General features: G+C 40.8%; 1 protein-coding gene across 1 annotated transcript in view; it reads right to left on the reverse strand.

Moving 5' to 3' along the window:
• The window catches only part of LOC145397472 (cytochrome P450 2L1-like), a 37,751-nt gene extending 14,728 nt beyond the window's left edge, over window positions 1–23,023 (reverse strand). Inside the window, exons 1-9 of the mRNA XM_080270526.1 lie at window positions 22,915–23,023; window positions 10,784–10,883; window positions 10,108–10,241; window positions 8,257–8,475; window positions 7,354–7,553; window positions 5,896–6,013; window positions 2,763–2,943; window positions 2,429–2,546; window positions 1,566–1,710 (exon numbers count right to left, since the gene is read on the reverse strand). Of these exons, the coding sequence (XP_080126652.1) occupies window positions 1,566–1,710; window positions 2,429–2,546; window positions 2,763–2,943; window positions 5,896–6,013; window positions 7,354–7,553; window positions 8,257–8,475; window positions 10,108–10,241; window positions 10,784–10,883; window positions 22,915–22,996 (1,297 nt within the window). The 5' untranslated portion in view covers window positions 22,997–23,023. The remainder of the gene's footprint in view (window positions 1–1,565; window positions 1,711–2,428; window positions 2,547–2,762; window positions 2,944–5,895; window positions 6,014–7,353; window positions 7,554–8,256; window positions 8,476–10,107; window positions 10,242–10,783; window positions 10,884–22,914) is intronic.
• Window positions 23,024–25,276: the final 2,253 nt, after the last annotated feature.

Here is a 25,276-nt window from a genome sequence, read left to right on the forward strand (position 1 = left end):
GTGTGGTGCGGTGAGGATCTGTCCGTTCTCCCCTTTGGGGCTAAGATGCGAATGAATGTGTTTGAATGGATGGGTAAATGGATTGTCGTCCTGTCTCGGCTACCTCCCTTTCCTTGGTGGAAGCAGCCTAGGTATATAGATAGATAGACTTTTGTATTTAATAGTACTTATAACCTTCTCTACCATTCCAACATGGCCATGTACTGTAAATATATTAATCCCTTCTTACATCCAACTTCTTAAATTATGTAGTAATATCCCTTTTATTATTATACTCAAATATAGTCCCAGTTGACTGTATATTCTGTCCAGTTGCATTCTTGCCACATTATGACTTAATGCCTCCACCACCGTGTCAGGAGACACACAAAATGCGGGAGAAAATTGTTTGTAACCATTTGTAATAATATGTAGTGTGTAAGTATCGTATGTAAGCATTTGTAAGTAGGATCCAAGTAGGGTGCCACTGAGCGCTTGCTATCGCTTGCTATGTCTGTGAGCTCTTGCTATGTCTGGCTTGATTCAAATTTTGCTGACCCATGAGTTTTGTGGCCGCACCACCGCCTAGCCAGTGAGAGTCGAGTAGTTAGTAATGGTCTGGGGTTGGACACTGGTGGTGTCCACAGCTGCTGTGTGAAGATATACGGCGGTGCTTAATGTGTTATCAGAAAACGACTCCAGGCCTTTGAATTCACCTACGACTGGCGTCAAGGGGCATTAACAAACCTTAACACACATAGTTCAGTACTCTATCAACAACCCTTCCACCCTCCTGTTTCACCCATGTATACCTATAAATATGTCTTCTCAAACATGGTATTTCCAGTCACAATTACTCGCTCAGCACACATCCCTATCATTCATTCCCCATTTTCATTTCTTCCAGGCAAACCATGCATACCAACTAGACCTTCAACTGCTACATTTCTCTCTCTAGCATTCAGATCTCCCATCATTACCACATTCACATTAGCTCCAATTCTCTGTAGACACTCATCAACATCATCCCAGGAAGACTCCCTCTATTCTCTATCCCTTTCACTACCAGGCCCATATGCTTTCACAGGTACCCACAACTCACGTTCAATTTACGCTTTCACCCACATCAGAATGAAAGACTGACTAAGAGGGTGTATGTAGGTGAGGTGGAGGGAGGGAGAGGGAGGGGTAGACCGAGGATGAGGTGGAGGGATGGAGTTGAGAGGTATATGAGGGAGGGGGGGTGAGTTGGGGGGAGGGGAGTCAAATGGTGGGTGACAGAATGACTTGGAGGCGTTTTGTCTGCGGCCACCCTTTGCGGGATTAGGGCGTCGGGCTATAGATAGATAGATAGATAGACCCACATCAGTCTCGATGACACGTCATTCCATTCAGTCACACACTGCTGCACTTCCGGACTCACTAAAACTACAAGAAATAAGCTGGAAAATGATGAAAAATATTTGGCAAAGTTAAAGTAATAATAATATAGCATCAATAATGATAAGTGACGGTGATGACGATGATGATGATGACGATGAAAATGACTATTTTCTTTGCCTTTTGTTTCCTTAACATCAACATACCAGTTCCAAATGGCAGAAACCCCTCCTTCCTGTTGTTAAATGAGCCGTCTGGGTTGAGGAAGTGGTCTGGGTTGAATTCGTTTGGTTGTTCCCAGATCTGTGAATCCTTGTGGCAGAACTCCAGGTGAGGGACAACCACTGTGCCCTGGTATAAATAATAATAATGATGATGATAATAATAATAATAAATATAATAATAATAATAATAATAATAATAATAATAACTAGAGGCACCCCAAAGGAGGGAATCACACCAGCCGCGAGCCGATACATATCTAGCGCGGCTGGGGATATGACTCTGACCTTGACCTACCTTCACCAATTTCGAATTCGTCCGAGATTTTCATCCCTACTACACACCTATAAAATTTTTTGAAATCTTGAGTGGTTGCGAAGTTATCGTGCTAACACACACACACACACACACACACACACACACACACACACACACACACACACACACACACACACACACACACAAACTGAAAGCAATGCCATCATATCCATCACAACTCGTAATAATGTGGATATTGTGCGTTTTCAAAGATTTTTCCTTATTTTCACCTTAACTACAGTACTTTAATAACATGAATTATTTATTTTTTACCCACTTTTTCTACTTTTCTTCCTGGCAGTTCTTAGTGGCTTCGGGTATTTCACAACATTTGTTTCTTACTGATTTATGTTGTACACAATGCCTCAATATAAATTTATGTGTTATTGCTGCGATACTGAAATTATATAAATAGCATACAATACAATATAGTGTTAAAGGTGTAATAAGAATGATAAATCACTTAGGAAAAGGTACTACGGAGCCTCCGAGAATACGGGTCTCCAGGATTCGAATCACGGTCACTAACCTTGGGAATGAGGTACCCGTCCAGCATGATGTCTGCAGAGGCGGCGTGAGAGAGGGCCAAAGGGACCACAGAGGCAATACGGTGCACCTCATGAATAACTGCCTCCAGGTACGGTAGTCTGGGGAGAGAGAGAGAGAGAGAGAGAGAGAGAGAGAGAGAGAGAGAGAGAGAGAGAATAGTTGTATCACCAAAATTAATGTTCTTACATGGCCCATTGGCGAGTCATATGGAAAGCTGGAACTGGGTATCTTATGAGAGAGAGAGAGAGAGAGAGAGAGAGAGAGAGAGAGAGAGAGAGAGAGACAGTGAGATTCTACCACCAAATTACACTTACTTGTTCCTCTCATTGTAGAAGAGAAAGCTGTTTCTTGGGACCTCTTGATCAATTTCCTTCTGCACCCTGGCCTGCACCTCCGGGTACTTGGCTAAATACAAGATTGCCCAGCGCACAGTGGATAAGGTGGTTTCAGTCCCAGCGTCAAGTAAGTCAATAATCATTGTAAGCAAATCCAGCTCTGAAGAATATGGAAAGGATAAGTAGCAATTTGAATGTAAGAGGAATATTCTGGTACTGCTCAGAGGAGGTTATACTGGTCTCAGTTCGGGTAAACATGACACAGATTATCATAACCCCCAAATCCAACACTGAGAAGTATGAAAAGGATAACTGGTGACTTGAATGTCGGCAGAATATTCTGGCACTGCCCAGCACAGAGTAGATATGGCAGTCTCAATCCCAGCAAACATTAAGTTGATAATCATAACACCCAAATCCAACTCTGAAAAATATGAAAAGGATAACCGGTGGTTTGAATGTAGGCAGAATATTCTGGTACTGTTCAGAGGAAAGTTGGGTCCATCTTCTCGTCAGTTGAGCAAGCTGCCTAAAACCTCTTCCCAAGCAGCTTATTTTGCTTATTACTCTTTGGCATTCCCTTCTGTTTCTCTTAAGTCTTTCAGATACCTACATACTCAGCGTAATTAACATACAAAGTGATGTTACCCAGCTGTATCCAAAAATAAATAACTCAGGATGAGGTGTCAGGGAGCTTCCTTGACTGACGAAAATACAGATCTTGATATGGTGTTGATGATCTCAGCAAACCGCAAGTCAGTTAATATTACATGCAAATCCAATAGTGAGAAAGGAAATTTGAAGTGAGAAACTTATTTGTCTAGAATTTGAGCCTAGCTAAATCTTCAGATGGCAATATTACAAATGATCCACGTGGGAAAGCAGATATCTTTGCTAGTACCTTTGCCAGAAATTCTACCATAGACGATACCAGCCAGAATGTCTCAGTACTGGAACTTGACTCGCCCGAAATTGCCCCATTTAAAATACAGACAAGATACGTAAAATCCATGCTAGACAATTTACCTACCAACAAAGCTCCAGGCCCAGATGGAATTCCGCCAATTGTTTTTGAAAAAGTGTTCCCCTGAACTTGCCTCTGTCCTGGCTAAATTATTCAGACTATGCATACGTACTTCATTATTCCCAAATTCATGGAAAGAAGCCAATATCCACCCAGTTCCGAAGAAAGGGAGTTCGTCTGACCCCTCCACCTACAGACCGATAGCTGTCACATCTTCTCTTGGTAAGGTATTTGAAACTTTAATTAATAAGCATATTGTTAAACATCTTGAATCCAACAACTTAATTAGTGATAGACAATACGGTTTTCGCCACGAAATCTCCACCATTGACATACTCAATCTCTTAACTCATACCATCCATCAATCAATTGATCTTTTTGGAGAAACTCATGCAGTAGCTCTTGATATCTCTAAAGCTTTCGACAGAGTATGGCACCGTTCCCTGCTGTCCAAACTCCCTTGCTATGGACTAACATCTTTTGTTCCATTGATTTCTTCTTATCTTAGTGACAAGAAAATAAGAGTAAAAGTAGATGACGTATATTCGAATTTCCACTCAATTAACGCTGGCGTGCCGCAGGGATCAGTTCTGGCGCCAACCCTATTTCTGGTTCATATTAATGATCTCTTATCTGTCACTCACAATCCCATTCACTCATATGCAGATGACTCAACACTACATAGTTCATTCACACTCAGACATCCATTTACAAAGTCTAATATCTCTACCTCTCAACTCAGTACAGCTATCTCCATAAATCAAGATCTATCTACAATCAGTGAATGGGGACAAAACAACCTTGTCTCTTTTAATGCTAGTAAAACTAAATATATACAGTTTACTAATAGACAGATATTGCCAGATTCGTACATTACCTTCAGTGCTACTAATATTCCCATCTCCAAAAGTATTGAAATTCTTGGTGTCTCACTTAACAGTGCCCTCAGCTGGACCTCTCATGTCAGATCACTTGCTAAAACCGCCTCAAAGAAACTTGGATTATTGTACAGAGTCCGTAACTTCTTGGCCGATGAGCAGTTGGCTATTATTTTTAAGAGTCATGTGCGCTCTCAGCTTGAATATTGCTCACCCTTGTGGAATGGTTGTGGAGAGGTTGCATTCAGACAACTAGACAAAATTCAGAATAAAGCTGTTAAAATCATTAACAACCCTGCCATTATATACAAACTACCTCCCCTGCAAGTAAGAAGGAATGTTGCCTCCCTTGCATTATTTTACAGATATTTTTTTGGCAAATGCTCAGACGAAGTTGCATCCATGGTGCCACCTCTCCATGCCTTCCCTCGTGCTACACGGGCATCTGGTAACGCTCTTGACTGGAATGTCACTCAACCATATTGCAGAACTTCTGCCTATTAGAATTCTTTCATTCCCCGAACTGCATCTCTCTGGAACTCGCTTCCCCAGTGTTGTTTTCCTCCAAATTTCAACCCACAACTGTTCAAGTCTAACTGTTACAGATATTTTATGAACAGAGGACACCAGTAATCTGGTGTATGGGTTATTTTTTTTACCCATTTGTTTTTCCTTCCTCCGTTCTGTTATTTATTTAAAAAAAAAAAAATTATACTTGGCAAAATTAAAGATGTCCAAGTGCAGTGTGGATATCATAGCCTTGAACCTTGCAAACAGTTAGTCAGTTCTCATTGCATTCTGACAATGTAATAAATAAATAAAAAATTAAAGTTTGGTTCTGATAAGATCAAAACTGCTTGAGTTGGCCTTGCTGTGTGACACTGGCTTGTGACTTTGATCTTAAACTGATTGTACACAAAACTAAATCCATTTATTCTTGCCATGTCCTCAACCCTTCGATAAAGTTTGATCTAAATAGAATAAAAATTATTTAGGTTGACCTTGCCCTGTGACTTTGACCTTTGATGTACCGTTATAGGATTATATATGTACCACTTTTCGTACTGTGCAGGAACAGTCCTAGATACCCCCTAAGCCACCTAGAATACTGCCTTTAACCTCACTTGAGTCGTGGGCATACATGGTCTCACCATTAAATAAACCACTTAGGGAGAGGTGTCACGACGCCTCCAGTGGTACTTAAACTCACCTGTGTATGGAGCGTCCGTTGCCTCTCCCTTGGTGTGGTCCATCGCTATCAGGTACTGGTCTATGAGGTCCCTGGGGTGAGACGGGTCCAGTGTGTCCTTGTGATCCTTCAGCACCTCCTGCAACACCAAACTATGCCTCGAGTTGTGTGTTATTGTTAATACGGTATGTCCTTGACTTGCCTTTCCTTGTTAATATGGCCTTGAGTTGCCTGTCCTTGTTAATATGGCCTTGAGTTGCCTGTCCTTGTTAATATGGCCATGAGTTGCCTGTCCTTGTTAATATGGCCATGAGTCGCCTGTCCTTGTTAATATGGCCATGAGTCGCCTGTCCTTGTTAATATGGCCATGAGTTGCCTGTCCTTGTTAATATGGCCATGAGTTGCCTGTCCTTGTTAATATGGCCATGAGTTGCCTGTCCTTGTTAAAATGTCCTTGAGTTGCCTGTCCTTGTTAATATGGCCATGAGTTGCCTGTCCTTGTTAACATGTCCTTGAGTTGCCTGTCCTTGTTAATATGGCCATGAGTTGCCTGTCCTTGTTAAAATGTCCTTGAGTTGCCTGTCCTTGTTAATATGGCCATGAGTTGCCTGTCTTTGTTAACATGTCCTTGAGTTGCCTTTCCTTGTTAATATGGCCATGAGTTGCCTGTCCTTGTTAACATGTCCTTGAGTTGCCTGTCCTTGTTAAAATGTCCTTGAGTTGCCTGTCCTTGTTAAAATGTCCTTGAGTTGCCTGTCTTTGTTAATTTGTCTATCCACAATTATCCAGTTCGATATTGTACTATTTGTTTTGCTTTGTTTCTAACTTGGTCCAGAGATTCATCCTTTTGCAACTTATTTCACGTAGCTCAGTGGCATAAAAATACATTGTTGCAACTCCACATCCTGTCCATATCATGTCTTTGTGACAAGAAGACAAATAAGAGGAGGAGGAGGAGGAGGAGGAGGAGGAGGAGGAGGAGGACGACGACGACGACGACGACGACGACGACGAGGCGGAAGAAGAAAACGAGGAGGAGAAAAAAATGAAAAGGAACAAGAAGAAAGAAGAATGCTAATCACTGCTACTTTTATTACAAGTAAACGTAACCTGTAACTAGGTGTGACATTTCATTGTGCATAGATAACCCACTCCCACACCCACATCAGCAGGCTGAGCCATTCCCACAACGTAAAAGTAATGACAAGGGAGATTTAACAAATTGATGATCCAATACAAGTGGAAATGTTGGATGGGAGGTAGACACAGAGCTTCAGATCTTTATTTTCTTTTACGTTCTAGGCTACACTCTCTGAAGATGGGTTCTGTGTAGCCCGAAACGTTCATTTCTCTAACGTTTTGGGCTAAACTCTCTGTGTTCTGTGTAGCCCAGAGCGTTGAGAAAATAAAGAGTTCAAGCTTTAACCTATATCTCCCACCAAGAGACTCAGTATATAACCGACCTTCATGTGTACTCACAGAAACTTTATCCAGTTTTCGCTCCATCCATCGCTGAAGTTTATCGTAGCCTAGTTTTTTCTTGAGGAAGGGAGGGGCGACTTTAAGAAGCCAAGGGAAGAGGTCGAAGAGGAAGACTGGACCTTGGAGAGATTCGTGGCCGGAGACGACTAACTCGATGGCTTCCTGTCCTCGAGGGTCGTCCATTTCGTAACGCATGTCTGGGGAAGATGCAGAGGAAGGACAAAAAACAGGAATGAAGTGTGTGTGGGAATGTCAAAGATGAAGTGGAGCAGGAGCATAGCAGAAGGGAAGCTGAAGGAATAAAAACAGTGTGAATGCAAAGTTTGATGAGAGAATGGTGGACCGAGTATATGGAAGATGCTGTATCCCAACAGAGAACTGGTCCAGAGCAGAGCACCATGAACAGCTCCAGCATTCGTCTCTGTGTCTAACAATGTGCTAGGCGAAGATAACCTGATCATACCTTTGTTTAGGGTCCTTTTGGAGACCTTTTTAGGCCCTGTCTCTGTATCCTGCACCAGTTAGCCACTGCTTGTCAACCAGATCCTGTCTGTATTGTCATACTGTAGGACTAGAACTCTTACGTGAATCATGCTCAGAGCTTCCAGGAGAATAGTTTATGTTACATACAAATATTGCATGCGTCACAAGAAGATATGACTAAAAAAGACACGTAGCTTAACAGAAGCAAATGCGACTAGTTTCTCAGCTTAGAGACAACCAGGCCCCTCCCTGACTACGTTCAGTCCGCTTTTGGACCGAGGGGGGGGGGGGTTATGTGGCCACGTCCTCTCTTAGTCCTTACCCAAATTTCTCATATTACCAGTTGACATGTAGTTTACTCATACCTTTTAGAGGGTCGAGCAAATACAGTGAACGTTGTTCTAGTGTTAAACTCACCAGCAATCATCTTCCACACCACATTCAATATGGCCACCCCAAGAGACAGAGGGAGTGGTTGTTCCTTGCCCGTGTGCTTCTTAAAGTCTTGCACCAGATACCCTGCCTCCCTCTGCATCACCTCCTCCAAGCAAGTCTTCCCCATGCCCAGGTCCCGAAGCTGACGAAGGGCAAAGCGACGATTTTTCTGCCACAGGGCCCCGTTGCTGAAGACTATGCCTGCAGTAGAGGATGTAAGTTTAGCTGTATATATTCAGCTGTGGTATTTTGTGATGATTGATTCCTATTTATTTGTCCAGTAGAGAGGAAGTATGTGCAATCCCAGGCCCAAGTCTTGAAACTTGCAGAGGACCAAACAAATATTCTTTTCTCACATGATCCTGCTTTTGAAGATGATGCTTAGGGCAGAGGATGTTACTGCTCTATGTACAGTTTATACAGTCTTGACGTAAAAGTGATGCTGTCCATCTTGAATGTTGAATCGTAACAAGAGACTAACACTGATATGTGAGGCTAGTCATGGTGAGGTGCTATGGAAAAGGATCAGACACCCAAAGGTGTTGTAAATCAGGTGGAGATGAAGGTCCGTGTTCTCGTCAGTCAAAAAAGATCCAAAACATCTATTTCATTGAAATTTGTTTTTGGATACTGCTGGTTATAACCTTTTGTACGTTATCTGTGCAGGGTATGGCGATAATAGAATGATTTATGGAACACGGGGACCGACAGTAAGGTGTAATAAGGAAAATAAGCCGCTTAGGAATAGGTTTTTGGGAGCTTCGTTAATAGTAAATGGTGTCCGTAGGCAATGCTGTAGAGACTTCTCAGTCAACTATTAATGTTTATCATGTATCATTTATTCATTTCCTACTCCCACCGCCACACCCACGCCCATACCAGCAGACTGTTATCACTGTCTATCCTGCGCCATTTATTCATTTCCTACTCCCGCTGCCACACCCACGCACACACCAGCAGATTGTTATCAATGTCTATCCTGCATCATCTATTCATAAACAAGTACTACTCCTACCGCTTCACCAATGCTCACACCAGAAGATTGTTATTAATATCTATCCAGCATTATTTATTCATTTCAAACCCCCCACTGCCACACCCACACCTACACCAACAGACTGTTATCAATGTCTGTTCTTCATCATTTGACTGTTTAGTACCCCCATTGCCACACCCACGCCCACACCAGCAGACTGTTATCAATGTCTATCCTGCATCACTTATTCATTACCTACTCCCACCGCCACATCCTCGCTCTTAGAAGGATATTAAGCCGTCCACGCAACACACAATAATCCGACAAGTAAGTTTGTAGCGGAGAGGTATTCTTGGAGCATCCTGTAGTGATTTATATAAGAATGAATAGAAGTGTCTAATGATGAGAGGAATAAAAACACTCTCTCTCTCCCTCTCTATCATTGTGTCTGTCTGTCTGTCTGTCTACCTGTCTGTCTGTCTTTCTGTCTGTCTGTCTCTCTCTCTGTCTGTCTGTCTGTCTGTCTGTCTGTCTGTTTGTCCCTGTCCCTACCTGTCTATCTAATTATTTATCTATCTGGCTATCTGCCTGTCCGTTTGTTTGCCCCTCTCTCTCTCTCTCTCTCTCTCTCTCTAATTATCTATCTATCTGCATGTCTGTCTGTCCGTTTGTTTGCCTCTCTCTCTCTCTCTCCCTATCGGTCTATCTAATTACATGTCTATCTGCCTGTCTGTCTGTCCGTTTGTTTCTCTCTCTCTCTCTCTCTTTTTCTGTCTGTCTGTCTGTCTGTCTGTCTGTCTGTCTCTGTCTCTGTCTGTCTGTCTGTCTGTCTGTCTGTCTGTCTGTCTGTCTCTCACCCAACATGGAGCCACTGCTGAATACACTGTAGGTATGGAAGTCTGGCCTGTCTGACAACTCCAGCTTTGCCATCGCTCTCTTGATGACCTCATAGTTGCACAAGAAGACGTTGACCCGACTGCCCATGCGCCATCTGCGGGAGAGAGAGTGAGTGACCTGCTGTGAGGAGAGGAAACTACTGACCAGCTGTATGAAGAGGAAACTATTTAATGACCAGCTGTGTGGAGAGGAAATTTTCAAATGAACAGGTGTGTGGAGGAGAAACTATTAAATGACCAGCTGTTTGTGTTGAGGAAACTACTGAATGACCAGCTGTGTGGAGAAGAAACTATTCAATGTGCAGCTGTGTGGAGAGGATACTATTGAATGACCAGCTGTGTGGACAGATTAAATTGTATTGTTTTTTCTTTATTTTCTTTTTCTTTCTTTCTTTATTCATTTTCTTTCTTTCCTTCTGTCTTTCAAAAGTTTGTTAACATGTATGTAGCTTGATTGATAGATAGGCAAACAGATAAAGAAAAAGGAAGAGGAGAACTTAGAGGAGGAGGTGCAGGAAGAGGAGGAAGAGGAGGAAGAGGAAGAGGAGGTGGAGGAGGATGAAGAAGAGGACGAAATCGAGGACGAGGAAGAGGAAGAAGGCGAGGAGGAAGAAGACGATGGTGTATAGCGACTCACGTAATTATATCTCCGTAAATTGGCCTCAGCTTCTTCACCTGCTCGGCCAAAGACGTCGAGGTGTCTGGCAGCTTCCCCAGTATAGGAAGACCCCAGATGCCTGTGTGCGAGAGACGTGTAGTAGTAGTAGTAGTAGTAGTAGTAGTAGTAGTAGTAGTAGTAGTAGTAGTAGTAGTAGTAGTAGTGGTAGTAGTGGTGGTAGTAGTGGTGGTAGCAGTGGTAGTAGTGGTAGTAAAAGAAATAGTAGTAGTAGTGGTAGTGATGGTGGTAACATTAGTAACGGCCAAATAATGGTGTTTGTATTATTAGTAGTAGTGGTAGTAGATATTGTTGATGTTGTTGTTGCTGTTGCTGTTGTAGCCCAATGCTCATATGAAGCATGAATGAAAGATATTTAATAGTTGATACTGTCATCGTCATCATGATCATCATCATCATCATCATCTTCATCATCACCATGATCATCATCATCGTTCATTTATGAAGGCTCATCTTCTTCATAATCATCATTATCATCATCATCATCATCATCATCATCATCAATGTTCATTTATGAAGGGTCATACATACTTGCGTGAGTCAACCTTGGTCACCTAACGGCCGCTCTCCACGCTGCTCGATCTCTAGCAGCCTGTCTATTCAGTCTCGTATCCCTAAGGTCACACTCCATGACCTCGACTTTTCTTTCTTTCTTCTTCTTCTTTTTTTTTAACTGGTACTCTATCTTTCACTGTTTTTTTACTTGGCCTAAAACTGCCACCTCTCCATCTAGAATGCTGAGTTTTAGCAATAGATTAGCACAGGTGCTAGTCACGAAGACGTGCCATGGAAAGGGTGTAGATCCGTAATATAGCCCTGCTGTGCCAACGAACTACGTGAAATAATCTGGAAGAGGACGAGAAAATAAAGATGCTACCAGTAGTTACACAGACCTGCTGGACGTTAGAAAGAACATTTGAAAGTAGAATAATAAACAAAGAAAGCGCATGCAGAGAGCACATACCTCCACCAACGCTTATACCACACAACTCAAATCATCACCAAAATGCAATAACTATTCTTTGGCCCACGACCCACATATCCAAAAAATTCATTCAAATCCATCGGTAACTTTTTGAGGCATCTTGCGCACAGACAGAGAAACAGGGGTGAATACACAATCTAATCCAGATTTCGTCGGCGGATGTAACAACAATATATACTGGTTGAACTCCGTAATTCCATCCAAAAAAATATTTATTCTGAATTATTATATGTAAATGAGTGTATCTGCAGTTCAATAGAGGATGTGGCAGTTCTGTGTGGTGGCATAATTTACTTACACATTTTACACACATTTACAGATTTGACGAACATTTGCTATTATGACGCCTGGTTAGAGAGAGAGAGAGAGAGAGAGAGAGAGAGAGAGAGAGAGAGAGAGCAACATTCAAATATCTGACTAACATTTACACACATTTTACCAACTCAGCTGGTCCTCACTCGCCGTTCACCAGCCATACCACCTGGGCAGGCTGTCTCTACACCCTCCTGGCTCCCTAACACCATTTCCTAAACGATTTATTTTGTTCATTACACTTTGCTGTCCTGTATGCATTAAGCTGGAAATAAGTGTTAGGAATATAATTTGCATCCACTCTGAACACCAAGTGAATCTGTAACGCTTAATATTTACTTATAATTAACCCACTACAGACAAACAACAATAAACAATAATGCCAAAAACAACAAACAACAAAAACAACAAACAGCAATAAACAACCACAACAAAACAACAAAAACAAAAACAAAAAACAAACAACAACAATAAACTAAAACAACAAACAATAACACAACAACAAATAACAAATAAAAACAACACAACAAATGCAAACAACACAACAAATGCAAACAACACAACAAATGAAAACAACACAACAAATAAAAAGAAAAACAACAAATAACAACAACAACGACAAACAACATAAACAAACAACAAACAACAACAAAAACCTGTCATAAAGACTTTGTAGTTACTTGTAGAGAAGTATATTTTAGACTTGTGGTCGAGCGGCTTTTATATCTTGTAGTAGTTTCCCCACCAGATGTCATGTAGTGACGGGAGAGGTAAAGAATAGTATGGGACTATTTTTATTTGTAGAGAAACAACAAACAAAAACAAACAAAAACAAAGAATAAGAAAAATGAGAAACAATAATCAAAAGAAAAAGAAACAAGAATAAACAGCAACAACAAGAAACAACAAAACAAATAACAGCAAACAACAACAACAAAGAACAGCAATAACAAATAACAACAACAAACAACAACAATAACAGCAAATAACAACAACAAACAACTACAACAAAAGCAAACAAAAACAACAATAAAAAATAACAACGAACATCAACAACAACGAACAAAAAAAAAAAACAAAGAACAGCAACAACAAACAACAAAAATAAATAACAAACAACAACAAACAACAAAACAACAACAAACAATAACAAAAAAACACCAACACCAACAACAAAGAACAACAACAAACAAACAAATATACAACAAACAACAAAACAAACAAACAAAAACAAACAAAACAAACAAACAACAAAACATCAAAAACATAAAAACATAAAAAACATCAACAACAACAACTACATCAAGAACATCATTATCAACAACAACAACTACTACATCAACAACAACAACAACAACAACAACAAACAACAATAAAACCAACAAACAAAAAACAATAAAGAACAATAACAACAAACAACAACAATAACAAACAGCAACAAAACAACAACAAAACAACAAACAACAACAAACAAAAGCAACAAATAACAAAAACAACAAACAACAACGATAAACCACAATAACAAACAACAGACAGCAAACAAGAAACAACATCAACAACAACATCGAAATCATCAAAAATATCAACAAGAAAACATCAATAACAAACAACAACAATAAACATCAATAACATTAACATCAATATCAGCATCAATAAACAACAACAATAGCAGCAACAACAACAAGCAACAAACAATAACAACAAATAACAACAATCAACAACAAAAACAACAAACAACAAACAACAACAAAACACCAAACAACAAAAAATGACAACAAACAACAAGGAACCACAACAACAAGAAAAACAAACAACAATAAACTAATACAAATAAAAACAAACATCAACAAATAACAACAAACAACAATAAATTAACAAAAACAACAAAACTGTAAAAAACAAACAAGCTAAACCAACAAACAACAACAACAAACAACAAGCAACAAACAAATAACAACGACAAGAAACAACAACAAACAACAATCATCACCACCACCACAACAACAACAACTAAAACCAACAACAAGCATCAACAACAATAATATAGAAAACAAACATCAAAAACAAACAAAAAATAACAAACAACAAACAACAACATCATCAAACAACAAACAACAAAACAAACAAAAAATAACAAACAACAAACAACATCATCAAACAACAAACAACAAAAACAACAAACAACAAACAAAACAAACAACAACAACAAAGAACAACAAACAGCACCAAACAAAGTGTAGAGGTGTATGGTATGTAGGAGGACTGCTGGACCTTGATAGCAGGCTGTGAAGCCTATGCCCAGAGTCGGACACATTAAAAAAAAAAAAAACTACAACACAAACAACAATAAATAACACCACCACCAGCATCAAAAACAAAAAACAACAACAACAAAGATCAACAACAACAACAATACACAATGACAACAATAAACAATAACAACAACAAACAAAAACAGCAACGACAACAAACAAAAACGACAACGACAACAACAATAACAACAACAAACAACAACAAACAACAAAAAACAAACAACAAAAAATAACAAACGGCAAAAAACAACAAACAACAACAAACAAGAACAAAAACACTAACAGCAACAACCACAAACAACAAACAACAACAACAAAGAGAAAACAAAAAACAACGACAAACAACAAACAACAACAAACAAATCACAACAATAACAAACAACAAACAACAACAAACAACAAAAATATCGGTAATGTCTGCGTGGATGTCAAGGGTACACATTCTTGGTTAAGGAAGCTCCCTAACACTTTCCCAAGCGATTTAATTTGCTTATTACACTTTGCTGTCCTCTTCCGTGTTATAAAAATCCTTCCATTATCGCCATATTCTGCATAAATGTCCTACAAAAGAATATTAGTCAGTCATATAAAAATAATTAATCGCCAAGAAAGAGGTGTTAGGGTCCCGCCCGCATTCCGGGTCAAGGTCAGATCAGAGACAAGCAAGCGTCCGAAAACCGCATTGAAATTCCAGTCATGATCCACGTCGCATCACAAAGGGGATCATCACTCGGAAAATTTACTACCTCAAATTTATGGTCACATTCTTGAACACATTTATGTGATCTAGATTTTTTATTGATTGACTGGTTGTTTGACTGACTGATTGATTGATTGATTGATTGATTGATTGATTGACTGATTGATTGATTGATTGATTGATTAATTTTTGTAGGAATAATAATTACGTATGCTTCATATTTCATTCCTTTTTATTTGGCAAATTCTCGTATTTTGCCGTTTATTTCACGTCGCTCAGTGGCGGAACAAGACAATGCTTTGGCTCTACATCCTTCCCGTAGCACTTCTTCGTGACTAGCACCGTATTCTAGTGCTATCTTATCGTCACGGCTCAGCATTCTAGATGGAGAGATGGCAATTCCACGCCTAGTCACAGTGAACAGAGTATAGTTGTAAAACTGCCATCTCTCTATCTTGACTATAGAAACAAGTGATTAACTAACATATGGTGCTAGTCACGAAGAAGTGCTATGGAATGGGTGCAGAACCGTACTATTGTCTTTTTCCCCGTCTATTTATCTATGTATCTATTTATCAATCTGTCTGTCTGTCTATGTATCTATGTATAGCCAACCGCCTTAATCCACTCAGGGGTAGCCACAAACAGATCGCCTCCACTTCGCCCTGTCCTCTACCACTTGTATGCCTTACCTCCAACTCGCACAGATCATATTATATCTCTCCATTCCTCCATCCCTTTCCTTGGTTTTCCCCTGCCCCCTTAACCTCGCTCATATACATTCTCCTAGTCAGTCTCTTAGTCATCATTCTCCCCACTCCTTCCCTCATCTCAGCCTTGGTCTCCCTCTCCACCCCATTCACATACACTCTCCTAGTCAGTCTCTCGCACCCCAACCTCTCCGCTCCATCACTCTATTTCATTTTAGGTCTCCCCCTCTCCCTCCCGCATAATCTCACTCACATACATTCTCCTCGTCCGTCTCTCGATCACCATCCTTTACACACCATCCTTCATTTCAACCTTGGCCTCCCCCTCCACCTCACTTACATACACTCTCCTACTCTCCTTGTCAGTCTCTCATTCCCCACCCTCTCAACTCCATCCCTCCATCTCATCCTCGGTCTCTTCCTTTCCCTTAACCTTAACCTCACTCACATACGCTCTCCTAGTCAGTCTTTCAGTCATCATCCTGTTCACAAGGCCAACACATCTCAAAGTATTTTTCCGCACTTTATCAGTCACATCCAGTAATTTATCATCTTTTCTAATCCTGAGTTTTCATATATGTTTAAAATTTTATCGTCATTTTCCTCTGATCCTTCTTGGTTATTATGCGAAATTTGGAGCCGTTTCCTCCTCTAGTTTTTTCATGAGGTAAAAAAAAAAAGAAATGAGCTGAAATGTAACACCACTACGGTACAACATGAGTGTAATAATAATCTATCTATCTATCTATTGCCAGACGCCTCAATCCCGTTTGGGGTGGCCACAAACAAATCGCCTCCAAGTCGCCCTGTCCCCCGCCATTTCACTACCCTGCTCCCAACTCACACCCCCCTCTCTCATATACCTCTCCACCCCATCCCTCCATCTCATCCTCGGTCTCCCCCTCCCTCTTCCACCCTCCACCTCACTCACATACACTCTCTTCGTCAGTCTTTCACCCTCCATCCTCTCCACATGGCCAAACCACCTCAGTGTGTTCCTCACAACGCTTCCTATCACATCCACATCAACACCACAACGCTCCTTTATATCCTCATTCGTCAGCCTGTCTCTCCACGTGACTCCACAAGCTCCTCTTAAATAACTCATTTCCACTGCTCTCACTCTTGACTTGTGTCCTTCCAACAACGTCCAAGCTTCACTTCCGTACGTTAGAGTTGGTATCACAATACTGTCATGTAGTAACTTTTTTACTTCCATGCTCACTTCCCTGTTTCTTATCACTGCTTTCAAGGAACCAGCAACCTTTCTTCCCTGCTGTACCCTTTCAAGCACTTCACCCTCCAAACCTCCATCCTTACTCATCACACTACCCAAATACTTAAACGTACTCACATTTTCCAATTCCTCACCATCCAACCTCGCTATACATTCACTGACTTCACCTCTCTCAAAGACCATCACTTTACTCTTCCCTACATTCACCTTTAGGTTCCGTTTCTTACACACTCTCTCAAACTCATCCACCAAGCCTTGCAGCTCCCCTTCATCTTCACTCAACAACACAGTATCATCTGCAAACAACAGTACAGGGAGTTTCCAAACACTATCCTCTCTCACCAGGGCCACTCCAACATCCACTACCCTACCTTGTACCTCTTTTATTACCCCATCCATGTACAGATTGAACAACCATGGAGACATGACACATCCCTGTTTCAAACCAACTTTCAAAGAGAAAAATTCACTTAGTTCACCATCCACACGCACTGCAGCCTTAGCACCATCATACATACTCTTCACAGCATTCAACAACTTCCCATCTACTCCATATATTCTTAACACTTTCCACAATCCTTGTCTATCCACCCTGTCATATGCTTTCTCCAAATCCATGAAAGCCGCATACAACTTCTTTCCCTTCTCTAGAAACTTTTCCACTAAAGATCTAAGAATGAATATCTGATCTACACAACCTCTTCCCTTCCTAAAGCCTCCCTGTTCTTCTCCAACTAATTTCTCTGTTCTTTCTCTAACTCTGTCTATAAGTATCCTACCATACACTTTTCCTATTATACTAAGAAGACAAATGCCCCTATGATTACCACACACTTCTTTTTCCCCTTTTCCTTTGTACAAGGGAATAATTATACCTGACTTCCAATCCTCCGGGACTCTACCTTCCTCCCAGGCCAATCTGCACATCTTCCACATCCATTCTACTACTATCTCTCCCCCATGCTTCAGCATCTCACCACACACTCCATCAATTCCTGGGGCTTTCCCCGATTTAACTTTCTTCATTGCTTCCACAACCTCTATCCTACTGATTTCTACCTGTCTTCTCACCTCCCTCCTTCTCCCAGCCATTCCCCAGCCACTTATACTCGCATTACTTCCATCCTCTACGTTCAACAATTCCTTAAAGTGTTCTCTCCATCTGCTCACTTTTTCTCCCTTCTCCACTAGTAATCTACCATGTTTATCTTTCACTCCCCTGCTAACTTCACTTCCACCCTGTCTTACTCTTTTCACTTCTCTCCAGAACATTTTCTTACAGTCCCTCCACTTTACACTCAAATTCCTTCCAAATTCCTCATCCACTCTCTTCTTACTCTCTCTTACTAATCTTTTCACCTCTCTCTTCCTTTCCACATATAACTCTCTCTTCTGCCTCTCAACTTCTTCCACGCCCCTATTTCTCATCCATTCATTGTATGCTTTCTTCTTTTGTGCCACAGCCTGTTTCACCTCTTCAGTCCACCACGCTGTTCCTTGCACCCCCTCCGTCTTCTCTTCCTTCCACACACCACATCACATGCTGCACATATTTCTTCTGTAAATATCTTACACACACCTTCCACGTCTCCCATCTGCTCCAATTCATATTTGCCCAATCGTTCCTCCACTTCTCTCTTATACTCTGCCTTTTTCTCATCCTCTTGTAACCTTTCCACTCTCCTTGCAACTACTCCTTCCTCTCGTCTTTCCCTTCTTCTATTCCTCCATCTTACTTGCATCCTAATTCTGGCCACCACCAAGTAGTGGTCAGAAAGGCCACTCCCCCAACCTCTATAAACTCTTGCATCCAATATACATCTTCGCATCCTTTCATCATATTAATAATAATAACAACAATAATAATAATAAAATAAAAATAATAATAATAATAATAATAATAATAGTAATAATAATAATAATAATAATAATAATGACAATAATAATAACAACAACAACAACAACAACAACAACAACAACAACAACAACAATAATAAAAATAATAATAATAATAATAAAAATAATAGTAATAATAATAATAGGAACCAGAACCGGGAAAGGAAAAAGAAGACGACGGAGAACCAAGAGAAGAAGAACACGAACACCACCACCAACACCGCCAACACCACCACCACCACCACCAAAAACAAAAGCAACGGCAACAGCAACAACAAGCACAACAACAACAACAAGAACAGTGTGGTCGAGGCGGACATGCAATTGTGTTACGTCTTCACCTGATGATTTGGATGTCACGTGATGATGGGTTGGCACGACAACGGGATTACCTGACCATTGTGTTCTTCCCCCCCCCTCTCTCTCTCTCTCTCTCTCTCTCTCTCTCTCACACACACACACACACACACACACACACACACACACACACACACACACACACATGCTAAAAACACTTACAAATAAAATCCACTACAAACATATTCTCTCTTCTTACCCTCTCCCCCCCCTCTCTCTCTCTCTCTCTCTCTCTGCATTTAATTTATTTACATAGAGCTAATACCGTACTCTAGATAGCCTCTATCCCTTTCTCACTCAAACTTGGGCCAGATTTTCGTCCTTTTGTCGCTTGTTTTATGTAGCTCTGTGGCGGAGTTAATAATACCCCTCTAACAGCTTCCCACAGCACTTCTTCGTGACTGGCATCTTAATCTAGCGTCAGTCTACGAGATGAGCATGGGCAGATGGGAATTTTATGTCAAGTTAGAGTAAAAAGAGTATAGGAGTCCCGTTCCCTGAGGCCCGCCAGTGACCTTCCTACGTTGCAATTTGTACACAACACTCTCCACCATGTTGTTGTTTTTCTAGAGGAAGAATGTGGCCTTAGAAGCCAGCTCTCATCACCGTGCAGTAACGTCATCCATCCTGCATTTATTTGCTGGTGAATCTTTAATTTTTATTCTAGTTAAATTATTACAAGTGAAGGAGCATTGTGGTGTGGATGTGGATTTGATAGAAAGCGTTAGGAGATATACACTGAGATGGTTTGGTCATGTGGAGAGGATGGAGAGCGAGAAACTAACGAAGAGGGTTTATGTGATTGCGGAGGAAGAGGGGAGAGGGAAGGAGAGACCGAGGACGAGGTGGAGGGGGGAGAAAGGGAGAGGGAGATCGAGGATGAGATGCAGGAATTTGGTGAGGAGGTATATGAGAGGGGTGTGTGAGTTGGGGGGAAGGCAGCGTAGTGGAAAGGAACAGGGTGACATGGAGGTGGTTTGTTTGTTGCCACCCCTTACGTGACTGATGTGTCTGGCTATAGATAGACAGATTGAAAGATTGATAGATAGATAGATAGAATGTTTTCTTCAGCTAAGTGGGCCATAGGAGCCTGTAGCTGGTTAGGCCCGTATTCTTGTAGGGAAGCTCCCTAACACCTTTCTTTAAGAGATTTATTTAGCTTATAACACTTTGCAGTCCTCCCCTGTGTTACATAAATCCATCTAATATCGCCATACTCTGTAGAAACAATGTAGAAATGGTTATTAAATCAGAAATTAAAAAAAATAAATAGGTGTGGAAGAGGCGTTAGGGAACCTCCGTACCCGACGAGAGTACATGCTTTGGTTGTCAGCTGAGGGAAGTTTGATAGGTCTTAGTTATGGGGTAAGAATCAGCCTCATTGGTTTCTAGTTAAATTAACCTTGCAGTCTGACACATTTGGTCATTAATGGAACTGAAAGAGGTTGTGAGTTGGGAATAAGTCTCCTTGGTTATTAGTCAATTTTACCCTCCAATCTGACAACATTTGGCCATTAACGTAGCTGGGTAATATTCCTAAACTTAGAGAGGCTTGGTATGTTTCTCTGTCCTAATATTTCACCTCTTCTACTTGTCATTATTCCTCTGCTGACTATATTTCTAAACTGATAGCGGCTTGGTATGTTTCACTGTCCTAATATTTCACCTCTTCTACTTGTCACTTTCCTCTGCTGGCTACATTTCCAAACTGAGAGAGGCTTGGTATGTTTCACGATCCTAGTACTTCACGTCTTCTCCTTGTCACTTTCCTCTGCTGGCTATATTCCTGAACTGAGAGAGGCTTGTTATGTTTCTCTGCCGTAATATTTCACCTCTTCTACTTGTCACTTTCCTCTGCTGGCTATATTCCTGAACTGAGAGAGGCTTCATATGTTTTTCTGCCCTAATATTTCATCCCTTCTACTTGTCACTCTCCTTTGCTGGCTAACATTCCTAAGCTGAGAGAGTAACGGTATGTATCTCTGCCCACTGATACCAAAGTTAGCCTAATATTTCACCTTCCCTACTTGTCATATTCCTCTGCTGCCCTAATATTACACCTCTCTTGCTTGTCATTTTCCTCTGCTGGCTAATATTCTTGAACTGAGAGAGGTTTGATATGTATCTGTGACCATAGATCAATCTGATTGACAATCCATAAATGTTAACTATATTCAATGGGATAAAGAACAGTTTTACCTCTGTTTTACTGTACTGTACGTATGTATGTATATGTGTAAAATGGTTGGGTATTACAGTGAAGGCTGAGAAATACAGTGAATGTTGGAAAGTATAGTGAAAGCCAGGAAGCACAGTGAAGGTTGGGAAACACAACAGTACAGTATAGTGAAGACAAGGAAACAACGAAGAAAGGATCCTAGAAAGATGATAGGGAAAACAACTGAGTGAGAAAAGCACAATGAAGATATAGAAGCACAGTGGAGATATGTCAAGAATATAAACAAGCGTAGGGAAATTAGAATCACAAAGGATGGAGGCCATTGAAGTTAAAGCTACATACAGAAATAAAACACCCACACCCACACCCACACAGACACACACACGTAGAACACACTAGGCATGATCAAGGTCTTCGAGATGCAGGGATCTCTGAGAAATCGTAGTCCTGTGGTGGTGTGAAGAGCGTCAGGCCTTGACTATGAGCATCAATATTACGCCGTTAAGGGATACGATATTGATACTGCCGTTATTAGCATTCTATACACTGAAAGTTGTAGATTAAATGATCGTAGGGAGATAAATGGCCATCGTGAGAGTCAGTAATAATCTTGCAAATGTCTTGGACCCGAAATCTCACCATATATAACTAAAACGGCTGAGCAAATCAAGAAATAACCAAAACAGCTCAGCAAATCAAAAACAAAACAAAAGATCTTTCTAAATAAAAAAAACTACTAAAACAGATCAGCAAATAAAAACAACAACAAAACAACTAAGCAATACAAAAAGCACAACCAAAACAGCTCAGGAAATAAAAAGAAACACACAAAAGAAAACAGCTCAGCAAATAACAAAACACACCAAAAACAGATCAGAAAGACAAAAAGCAACCAAAACATTTCAGGAAATAAAAAGAAAAAAAAATCCAAAAAAACTCAGGAAATAATAATGCACAACAAAACAGCTCAGTAAGTCAAAAAAACACAATAAAAAAGCACAACAATTAAACAAACACAATAAAAAATCTCAGAGGGACAAAAAATACAACCAAAACCGCCCAGAAAGTAAAAACACATTCAAAATAACTCAGCAAATAAAAAAATAACAAAAAAGGCTCAAGAAAAGCAGAACAAAACATCTCAACAAATAAAAACACAACAAAACAATTCAGCAAATGAAAAAAATGACAAAACAGTACAGCAAGTAAAGAAAAAACACAACCAAAATAGCACAGCAAGTCTAAAAACATACAGCAAAACAGCACAGCAAGCATGGAAGTGGACAACAAACATACCACTTTCTGGATACTTTCCGAATTCAAAAAAAAGAGAAAAATATTTAGATCCTACCCCCCCCCTGAAAAAAATAAAAAAATAAAAATCCTATAACGGCCACTGCTTACCTGGGGGCAGCCTCGATGGTTTCTTAAAAGCAAGGTGAAGGAAAACGAAAACTAACGCGAACAATAGGAACTCGGTCACCATCTTGCCTCTTCTGTCTGTCTCCGTCTTCCTGTTTCTCTTTGAGTCTCTCTCTCTCTCTCTCTCTCCTCGCAGTTGTACCATAAAGTGCTGTATGATGTGCACGGGACGCTGCACCCGCCCTTCCACGCATGCGCAATTATTCTTTCTCTATGGGAAATTTCCGAGATTTTGGATAAAATATCCTTACTTCAAACCCTCATATCTGACAAACTATAATAGGTGGAGATGCTAGTAAAAGTTCATAAGACTCACCAACTCTTCCTCTTTCTATTGATGGTATCCCGACGTCTCTAGATTGTCCCGTCGATGAGTAAGGATGCGTTGAAGACGAGTGGTTTTCCATGTTTTGGCGAGCTGCTCCGTGCGTGCGCCACTGGCTGGGGCCTCAGCCCAGTCGGTAGTGTTGGCAGCACTGCCTGGAGTGGTGATTGTAACACTGCCCATGCTTCCTTCGAAGGAATATGGAAGATTCCACTCGTTTTTTCACTGCTCCTTAATCACCGCCGTGAGAATGAGTCATCACCCGGTTCATGTGGCTCATCCAAGGATTTACCGCCTGCTCCATAATGCCTCTATCCCCCGTAGGTGTGTGGGAAAGGAAATATCTCGTCGTTTTTCTGTACTCACTTTTTCCGTAAGGAATATTTCTGCTTTACCTCGTTTTTCTATTCTCACTTCTTCCGTAAATAATCATATTTCACCTTTACTATGACACTTAGATCTGCACTGCATCACCATTACGCGTAATTACACTTAGACAAGTAAATGTTGTTGCTCTTTCACGCATTATCGTAGAGCATAAGGTAATTATTTGTACTGTAAATCATAGTGCTTTGTACTACTCAGGGTTATAGTGAAAATCATAGAAATGTTTCACACAAGTAACATTATTTGTACGTCACATCACAGATACACGGATGCTCATATTTGGCACAATCTCCCTGAGTATTGAGTGAAATAATTTAGGTATAGCTAAACAGGTATTTTTCTTTGTGGCCCGCTCACAAGTGGTTTTCTTTCAGGTAACACGTAGGCAAAAGCAAAGTATTTCCAATAATTTTCAAACCAATATCCAATAAACAGTATCAATTTCTGTCTTGAACTTACTATAAATAACTTAGTTGCACTTGTTGAACTTATTATAAATGACTTACATCTTAGCACTTACTTCACTTCACTCATACTATCACACTTTTCACTCATTTATGAAAATTCACAAACTTGTGCATTACTGTACATTATTTACACTTCCCCACACACCTGCTCAGTACTCACGCTCGGAGTGATACTCTGAGAAGCAATTGGGGCATAGGGGGACCTTGCATTCTGCACATTGGTACGAGGTCTCTTTTCATGCTGGGGGACAGCGTTTGGTTCTGCGGCAGACGTGGCACCGTTTGTATGGCAGACGACCTGCTGCTGTTCTCCCTATCTCCACAATCTTGTGCCGACGGAAATACTCAGCACAGCTGAGCCTGTCAGTTGGAGCCGCTGTCCCCCGTCTAGCACCTGTCACCTGAGCAGTTGAATATTGTTCAAGGAGTTCGCATGTAAGCTCTCTCTCAAACTCTCTCACCTGCAGGACTTACGTAGGCAATCTACCTCACCAATTTGCATGTCCGATTTATCAACCAGCCGCATTTTGATACTGTAATCATTGAATGCATCTGGCTTTACCACAGGTTCCCTGGTCCTGTACTCTGTTTTACCAGTATCCTCCAGCACACTTTATGAACTGTAGACAACATGTTAACCCATCTCTTATCATGCCAGAGAAGGGCTAACATGTTCCCACATTTCTTTGTCAGAAGGAATCCTTTCTCAGTATTTGCCGGAAATACTGGGAAATTCTTTCTGTTGGCCCTAACAGTTCCACAGGACCCAGTGCCATGGTCAAGCAAATACTTTGTCAACGCCGGGGCTGTGTAATAATTATCGGTGTACAGAATATGGTGCCTGTTGAAATACCTTTCCATCACCACTTTCACTACTTATGCAGAGAATCAATGAGGATCATCACTAGGTATATCAACATCTGTCGCCGAGTAAACTATTACATCCAGCACATATCCAATTCTACAGTCACAAAGGACAAAGAATTTCAGGACAAATCTGTGATGCTTTGATGGCACATACGGAATAAATGCAAGCCTGCCCCTGAATAACACCAGCGACTCATCAATAACCACTGCCTGGAACGGACGGAAAACCCTGGAGAATGACTCTTTCAGCATTATCAGGATTGGTCTTATTTTCCATCACCTGTCGTTCGGTGCAGGC

Source organism: Coenobita brevimanus, chromosome 41 (genome assembly GCF_032717465.1).
Source record: "Coenobita brevimanus isolate Jiangsu-jjx chromosome 41, ASM3271746v2, whole genome shotgun sequence".
NCBI lineage: Eukaryota > Metazoa > Arthropoda > Malacostraca > Decapoda > Coenobitidae > Coenobita > Coenobita brevimanus.